Source organism: Branchiostoma floridae, chromosome 12 (genome assembly GCF_000003815.2).
Source record: "Branchiostoma floridae strain S238N-H82 chromosome 12, Bfl_VNyyK, whole genome shotgun sequence".
NCBI lineage: Eukaryota > Metazoa > Chordata > Leptocardii > Amphioxiformes > Branchiostomatidae > Branchiostoma > Branchiostoma floridae.
Window position 1 is genome coordinate 9925292 of NC_049990.1, and position 8574 is coordinate 9933865.

Sequence of the window (8574 nt, forward strand, 5' to 3'; positions counted from 1 at the left end):
GTTTTTGCAATTTTTATTTGACCTCTTCACCATGAATGGCAAATGTTTCTCTTATGTGAGTTGTGACCACCTGAGTGGTGTTTCAACCGCAAAGTTTAAACTTTTTTAGTTTTTCAATTTTCTCTTCTAAAGCCAAATAAAACCACAGCAAAGGTAAATATACTTACAGTACCTCATGAAATAATGTCAATATGAGATCTCCACAGTAAAATTTGCCAACAACCTTATCTCTAACTCAAAATTTCAAATACATTTTTAATGGTAATGGCAGACTTCATATTGCCTCTGATAAAACATACGCAACCTATTGACCTCAAATCGTCTGCTATTTTTACTCTGGACCAATTTATTACCAGCTACATTGGTGGCCTTGAATAGAAATGTGTCTCATAAAGAGGCACCTCATGCCATTGGCCCACCATATCTGCCAATCATTTTCAAATCCTTCATGGTAGAGAACCCCTTGTCACAGCAGGGGGCTGCCCTTGGTCGTACATGTACATCTGACGCCCCCAGTAATATTGACACTGCACAGAGTAAATGCCTAACCCCTTGCACTATGCAACCTGAGTTTAGTCTAGGTAAATAGTTTGTAAATGCAGGTAGCCTAGTGTTCGAGTATAGTTCAGGGGCCATACATAAAGCTTGACAACTTATCTTCCGGACGCCTGAACTAACAACCAAGCAGAAACTACATGTATGTTAGATAATGCTTGTGGGAATTTTTTGTTCAAGGTCCTTTTTTCCCCATTCGTTTTACATTATGTTGTGCAAGAAAACATGGATACTGTTTGTGCCAAAAAGTGGGAGGTCACTGCGGGTGTGCCACTGTGCACGCAATGGACCCAATTTCTTTCCTTGGCTTGGCTCTCTGGCATTTTGGCATATCATTCTAAGAAGAGGGCAACATGAAAACAGAGGGCAAAGGGGAAACTTGAATCCAACTATATTTGCCCCTTGGTACTGTGTAAACCAAGTTACAGACTTTCTTTCATTTTCACCTTGACCTTCCAGTCTAGCATCTTTTTTTTTTAAATTCCAAGAATAAAGACATCAAACGAGTGTGGCAGTTGGCAGCTAAGAACATGACAACTCTATAAAGTTTTAAGTGTACGTGTGTACTAAGGGCCAACAACCTTAAACAGTAGGAATCCAGTCATAATCTAAACCAAATGGTGGCAAGCCACACAACATGAGAATGTCTAGAACAATTAGGCAGTGATTATAACATTAGATGGAGTGTCGTTCTCACAAATACTCTGGCACAAATTCTAATGTTTTCAGTTAAAAGGCATTGTAGTGTTGACACTGTTCCCTGTTATACTGCATTTAACACATACACAATTGTGCTGAATGCAAATTCCTGTGCATTGTTTAGAAAACGGGTGATTCAGACAACTGTAATTGTCACTCGTTCTACGACTTCCTTTGATGACTAACGTAAAGTGTTGGCAATTTCAATGACAATCAAGTTGTAAACATTAAAACATCATTCACTATCAGAAACAATGGTGGATTCTATAGCATGCATCAATAGCAAAAAACAGTAAACTTCAATCAAAAGGTGCACCAATACAACTTATCAACAAAAGGAAATAAACTGCAATGACTGAAGTGATTTTTAAATCTACTTGCAATTGTGGTAGCCACATCCTGTCCAAAGATGTACAACACTTTTGGAAGGGAATATTGTAAACTCTATTTTAAAGCCTCTAAAGCCTCTAAAGGGAATATTGTAAACTAAACGTTATAATATTCCAAACCGTGTTTGTAACATAATATCCCCAAGTCCAAAATCTCTTTAAGAACGATAGTCTTTTAAAAGAGCCATTGAACTTTGAACTGCTCAATGTACTGCTATATATCAATGTATACCAGTTGTGTTTGCAACAGTTAGCATAAACATGAGGGTGTATTTGGTCTGCGTACCTTCAGACTTCCCTGCTTTTGTGCGTGTGTGTGCATATATTTTGTCGCAAGCTCTCTCTGAAACTGTCCCCATTGGTCTTGCACTATTTGCACTTTATCATGCAAGGGAATTTTCATCTGTTTTCCTTTCTCTCTACCATAAACTCCACCTTGTTGTGTTTTTCTGGGTGTAACAAACTTAATTAACATACTACAAAACTGATCAACAGCTGGCGCGTGGAGTCCCCTTTGGTAGCCTCAAATGGCCGTACTTTTTTCCTGGCGTCTTTGCCAATAAAATCATAATCGCTCACCTGTATCTCAAACGTTGACAGTGTGTCGTCCAAGAGGAGTACTTTGACAGGGATACACTTTCCTTTCCTGGCTGTCCTGTTGTTGTTTGTGGGCCCGTTCCTGGCGGGTACGTTGTTGTTGGGCTGCTGTTGTGTCGGCGGGTCCCCGCCATTGCCCACCTCCGGTCTCCTCCTGGGCTGCACATCGCGGAGTTCGACTCCTTCCGTCCGGTTGTCCGCTACCTCTATCCCGCTCATCCTTCAATCTGGGAGCTGGGGACGAAGACGGGGGAAAACAGACGACATTTTAGGTTTTAGTTTAGTTGGAAGAGCGAGCGGAAGTCGAGAGTCGCGCCCAGAAGTGATCGCGGCAAACTCGCGGGATCAAATCTCACCTATCAGTATCATGGCGAAAACTCGACGCGAGTCTAACAAAAATCAACAACCACAAACTCCCCCATCCACTCAGCCAACTAGTAGTATATCACAGCATTTAGGCGGCCTACAAGACAGTCACATCTGTTAAGAATTAGGCAGTTTTTCCCTGCGATTTGTTTTCCTCGCAAAGATAACTCACGCGGGAGCAAAAGTCGACTCCAAAACCCACAAGTGTCATGAATATGAAAAGCGTTGTTGTCTCGGGCGCCCCCCCTCCCCACCCACATCCGTCTGTGTTTTGCCTCCTAAACTCTTCCGTGTCTCGTACCCGCTGCTGGACACAAAGTCAAGTACACGGTGTTAGTCAACAACAGACACATACCATGGTTTATAAAGCATCGTTCTAAGGTAAGACGTAAACAAAAAAGCGGAGTTTTGCCCCACCTCGCTGACCTGCCCGTGCAAACCAACAGAGCTCCCAGCGGCGTCTTGCATCCCAGTGTTGGGCGCTACGTCACAGGCGGGAGGATCTAACAGGGGTTTCCGATATCCAGTACGGGGTCTGGCACAGTTAGGCAAAGGTGAACAGGCAGGCACAAATAAAGACTAAGTAATTATATGGGTAGAATGAATGAAATGTTAACTTTAGGGTAATTTCCAAGCATTTCTATGGCTGCAGCTTATTTTGAGCCTTTTGCGGCATTTTGCATGCCATGAATTTCCAATGAAGCAATGCAACCTGTCATATAACGTTACTTTATAGAGGTTTCAGTGTCACAGTAGAAAAGTATAAATAACAGATCAAAGTGATTATCACATAACCTCCATGGGCGGATCAAAAGCTTTGGTCATTTTCTAGATAGTTGAAGCTTATTTGCATAACTCAATAGACAAGAGTTGAGACCCATGGCGGCCATAGCTCCATGCGCGAAATATTGAGAACTTTTGTAATTCTTTACCTCATTAGTTATTCAAATAAGGTTGTGATTTTAATAGCATAGTCTATTTTGATTAATAATGTTTTCTACCTGTTTCATACCTGTTCTCTTTAAAAATTAAGTTAAAGTTACAAAGATTGTATGAGTGAAAGTGCTTTCCTATAGCAGAATTCAATGTTTGCATTTTATCATGATTTGTGCAAATGACTTACTTGCAACGTATGCATGGTGATGAACTTAAGTAGCTTATATGTGTCACAAACATGAAAGCTCATTTGCTATTAAAGTCTACTTATGTTCTACCTGTCGAATTGGGTTGTAGAATTAAGGGTTAATGACCCGCCCCGAGGTGTATATGGTGTCATAACGCCTGGTCCTTTGCTATAACCACCGAATGAAACCACAGAGTGAGCGAAGCAAACAAGGTGGTTTTATGAGTTGACTATAGCAAAGGACCAGGAGCTATGACATCATGTACACCGAGGAACAGGCGGGTCATTAACATTATCATTATATAGCCTACCCAAACTTGCAAACTCCTGTATGACGCGTAGATCTCTTGGTACTATACGTGTGGGTTCCGTTGTCGAATTTCTGAAATGAAGGTCAAATGCTCAAGATACCAGAAAGGCCCACTAAATGTTGCAAAAGACCTAAGAAAGAGTACAATCATTATATCTGCTTGTAGATTAATCTAAAGTGTGTGACAGCATCACAACCTGGATGGTGGTGAGGGTATACAAAGGTGTCATACTCCCTCTGGGAGTAACTTGGGTTGAGTAAGAGTGAGCAAGGCTCATTAGTGTAAATCAGGGCTTATCCCAGCATCTGCTGTTCTGTCATTTAGCAGATCCTTGATGCTACTCCAGTAATCTATTCCAGGAATGGCCATTATTTTCGTTTGTCAGTAGCAACAAGATTCTCCTAAAGGCATTCCATCATTTCGACAGACAAAGATCCGGGGCTGCGCAAAACCCTGGCATAGACCACTCTTTACATTCATGTCACCATCAACAACACACAAGCTTGTTTCCAAAAGATTTATTGCCAATTTATCTCACAGAGAAGTTTCTTCAACAGTCTCAATATCATATCATACATCCATGAACCTGATACATTTTGGCATATCGTATAAAAACAGAACCATCCTGTCCTGTTTTGTTCATGGCCCCTACAGTTTCCGCCAGGGAAAAAACAACTATTTTGTTCTTAAAATCATGTAGTTCCATCTACATCTAGAGGTTGTAGCTTTTAAATTCTTACAAACTTTCTAAAGTTCGAAAGCAAAGGAAATGAATATAAATTAAATACTATAGTGTTTTGAAATAAACCATGATTGCAAAGCAAAGAAAATGGCATTGTCAAGACAGGAACATTATAGACTGTTGAATAGTTCAAGTGTAAATCAGCAACTGGACACAGGAGTCCGTATATGTCCAGGATATTGATTGTCCTCCCCTTTCCTGGGAAACGGAGACATTGTGTTATCCCGTGAGGGGTCGTAGGTCAACCCGGACCTTTTCCTCGCTACTCAGCATGCCGACCGTGGGAAAGAAGCCGCCCTTTGGGATGCGTACATCTCTCCTACCAAGGCACTTTCCGTTACGAGTGAAGAAGACCTGGAGTTGGAAAAAAAGTACAGATTATCCAGGCAATTGATTGAGGCTCAGACACTGATGACTACAAATGTATGTAACTATTAAGCATTTAGTTTACAGTTCTCACTCACTCACTATCCATTGTTTGATTATAGTTCTAGTTTACACAAAGAATTTAACATGAAAATTTTTATTTAAGTGTCTGGTAATGCTCTTCATCTGATTGCTTCATAATCATCTAAAACTGTATATATCAATAAGTGGAAAGACAAGTAGAAGGCAAGGCCTTTCTTCAGCTGTTGACATTGTAATGTAAGCATTATGGGTTCATTCATGTCCTGAATGGAAGATGTGATCTTTCGTTTTCAAAACTTTGAGGCAATGAATCAAGTAAATGTGGCCCCTCATTTATCAACAATAACATTCCACCGACCTGGACCTGGATGCCGTTTTCCTCGTCGTGTTGGAACCACTCGTCGTCCTCGCTGTCGCTATCACTGCTGCTGTCATGGCCGCCGTACATATCCACCAGCTCCTCCAGCTGGTTCTGAGCCTCCTGGGGAAAATATTACACACTTTCCTGGTGAAAACTAATCTGACTAAAATTGACTCCTACTGGTCCTAGAGGCCGGCCTTACAGTTTCCACCGCATAGGAGGGGGTCATTAACCCCAGCCAGCAAGAGATTGTGTAAACACAGGCTATAACTTTGACATTATTCAAATTCAGGGGTCAATACACACCTTACCATGGCCTATGGTTATGACATGATAACATTTATCATTTCTGTGTATTTCACCAGTGCAAAGGCCTAGTGAGTTTTCACCTTGCATTTGGTACATGTACATTGTAGGTGGTCATCATAACTTAACATCAGATCTAGATCAAGGTACAGACACAGTTTGAATTACATAAATACACAATGTCTGTATGAACCTTTTTCTTGGGCTGCCCCTGTGGGTCGTCAGGCGAGCTCTTGTCGCTCTCCCCTTCACTGTCCAGGTTATAGTCCCGTGGGAAGATGATACCACAGCCCATGATGTCTCCTGTGTGACAGCGTGGCCCGAAGGCATCCCCCACACCGCTGCCTACAAAGACCTTACCATCATCTGAGGAGAAAAGCAAAGCACTTTCAATTTCTGTATTGGTGAGGCCATACCAATCTATTTCCTTGGTTTGGGGCATTGGAAAAACGCCTCAGTGCTGTGGTCATGGATTCTGTTTTAACTTTGTTGTAACAATCATGCATTTGTGGATACGCACCAGGGCTGAGAGAGCGTGGGTGGTGGGCCCAAGTTTTTGTATTAAACAAATATATATTATTTGCATGTATTATATTGATTTTTCTGTGACATACCTGCATGGTAAGCTATAGACCCTTTGTTCCAGCCTGGATGTCTGTGTTTTGGGTAATCCTGGGCATAAAACAAAGTGTATATGGTTATACATGTACATAGAACAAACATCAGTTACATCCAAGTTTCCTTGCTACAAAACTGAGACCAAACAACCATCACATAACAGAACTGCATTAGTCATGCAATTATATATAGTTGACTACACTCAGATTAGTAGCAAAATATTTCCCATACTGTCAAACATGCACTAATGACCTCCTCTACATGAGAACCACTTGGCCAAAATATGACTTTTTGGTGGTTTCTTATAATACATGTGCTGTATTTCCCACTGACACAAGCATGAAGAATTCTGGCCATGATGACCACCTGTCCATGTAGACCAGATACCATTGGCATTGGATTTTGGAGTGATCTTCTTGGGCAGTTTTGACTGTACATGTACATTGTATATCTTAGTGCTTAGACTCATACCTTTCTTGTGAGGCCGATGGCAATATAACAGTTCTCCCCCGGATCTACTATCTCAATCTCAAAGTAGTGGTGTGTTGGGGTGAGGGGATATCTGGCTTGTGCCAGCCCCACATCTACAATGCTCTTGCCTTGTCCTGTGTACTCTAGTATCTGGACAGGGAGAAAAACAATGTGAGATGTTAAGCTCCTCTTTATGAAAACAGTGAAGTTAGTTTTGCCTCACATGTGCTCCTATACAAAAACATAAGACTTTACGATAAGACATGATATGATCTGTTAATTTGATTATTTTATAGATTTCTATTAATACTATTTTCATACGTTTGTGTTGATCTGATTATCTCATGCATTTTAGTTGATAAGATTATTTCATACATTTGTTGATTTGATTATTTCATACATCAGTTGATATGATTATTTCATACGTTCCAGTTGATATGATTATTTCATACGTGTCTGGTCAAATAAAAATTTCATACGTTTCTGTTCATATCATTATTCATATGTTTCGGTTGACATGACTATTTCACACATTTCTGTTGCTATGACTTTCATACGTTTCTATTGATACAATTGATGACTTGTGTTATGCTTTCTGTATTTGCTAGATGGTTCTGTTCTTTGTTTGGGTGAATATAAAAAAAGACTTTATGATATCAATATTAAGTTTACAAAACTATAGGTTTGCTACATCCTAGAATTAGAAATATAGACGAGTTGGTCTCTTGCAAATAGCAGTTGGGAAAGGCACAGTCTCCAAAAGATTAACTTGAAAGGTCATCTGTGTTGGTAGAAGACATTCTGGAGAAGTTGAACTGTAAATTCCAACACAAAAATTGGACTTGCCCAAATGTTTTACTGAACAGCTTTTGTCTATCTACATAATGTGACGTCACAGATGCAGTAGATTGTTCATTCCTTGACAGTCAAACGTTTGGGTAAGTTCAATTTTCATGTGCAAAATTACAGTTCAACTTTTCCAGAATGTCTCCAAAAGATGTTAGCGTTATTCCTTACCGCTCCGTTAACGCGAACATCATGAAGTCGTGCCCACTCCTCCTCACAGCTGTCAATCATCATGAGGGAGTCGTCCTCCTGGCACCACTCCACCTCCAGCAGCAGCCGCACCACCTCCCCCTCCGAGTGCATCCCCACCGCGGGGAACAGGCCCTCTGGGGGCAGGGGAACCTGGACTGTTCCCAGCTGTACAACATTGAACACACATTTCAACAAGATGGTAGCACCAAGGTGGTCCATTTTTAACCTTACTGGTGGCACCTATACTGCTCAAGGGTAAAACTGCATACCGGAATATATAGCTTAGGCCACACCAATTTAATTTCTTGGTTCACGGATTTTTTCATTAAAAATATGGAGCGAGAGGGCGAAATAAAAATAAAAATAAAAATTGTAAAATGGTTGGGGTAAAGGTAATGGCTAATCCAAAACATAAAGAAAAAAACTTTTCAGCTTGAAAAAAGTACAAAAACACTATTATTGTACAGTAACAGCACCTGTACCCACACTTTAAGGAGCTTATAATATAAAAGGCCAATTTGCTACACCAGAAAGTTGGTGAATGGTTTCATTAATGGTGAAAATTTGCTGAGTGGTAATTTTTATTTTTA

At 40.6% G+C, this 8574-nt stretch overlaps 2 protein-coding genes across 5 annotated transcripts in view; both read right to left on the bottom strand.

Annotated features, from left to right (window-relative positions):
- The window catches only part of LOC118428211 (FERM, ARHGEF and pleckstrin domain-containing protein 1-like), a 33936-nt gene extending 30790 nt beyond the window's left edge, over window positions 1-3146 (bottom strand). For 2 of the 4 annotated variants that reach the window (XM_035838220.1, XM_035838217.1), the window contains exons 1-2: window positions 3024-3146; window positions 2223-2474 (exon numbers count right to left, since the gene is read on the bottom strand). In XM_035838220.1, coding sequence (XP_035694113.1) covers window positions 2223-2459 — 237 coding nt within the window. In that variant the 5' untranslated portion in view covers window positions 2460-2474; window positions 3024-3146. Of the gene's footprint in view, window positions 1-2222; window positions 2475-2778; window positions 2803-3023 lie in introns of those variants that run through there. The other 2 variants (XM_035838218.1, XM_035838219.1) reach the window with 2 other exon arrangements.
- Window positions 3147-4542: 1396 nt separating this feature from the next.
- The window catches only part of LOC118427253 (SPRY domain-containing protein 3-like), a 6933-nt gene continuing 2901 nt past the window's right edge, over window positions 4543-8574 (bottom strand). Inside the window, exons 6-11 of the mRNA XM_035836928.1 lie at window positions 7964-8149; window positions 6947-7096; window positions 6472-6529; window positions 6051-6223; window positions 5549-5671; window positions 4543-5136 (exon numbers count right to left, since the gene is read on the bottom strand). Of these exons, the coding sequence (XP_035692821.1) occupies window positions 5002-5136; window positions 5549-5671; window positions 6051-6223; window positions 6472-6529; window positions 6947-7096; window positions 7964-8149 (825 nt within the window). The 3' untranslated portion in view covers window positions 4543-5001. The remainder of the gene's footprint in view (window positions 5137-5548; window positions 5672-6050; window positions 6224-6471; window positions 6530-6946; window positions 7097-7963; window positions 8150-8574) is intronic.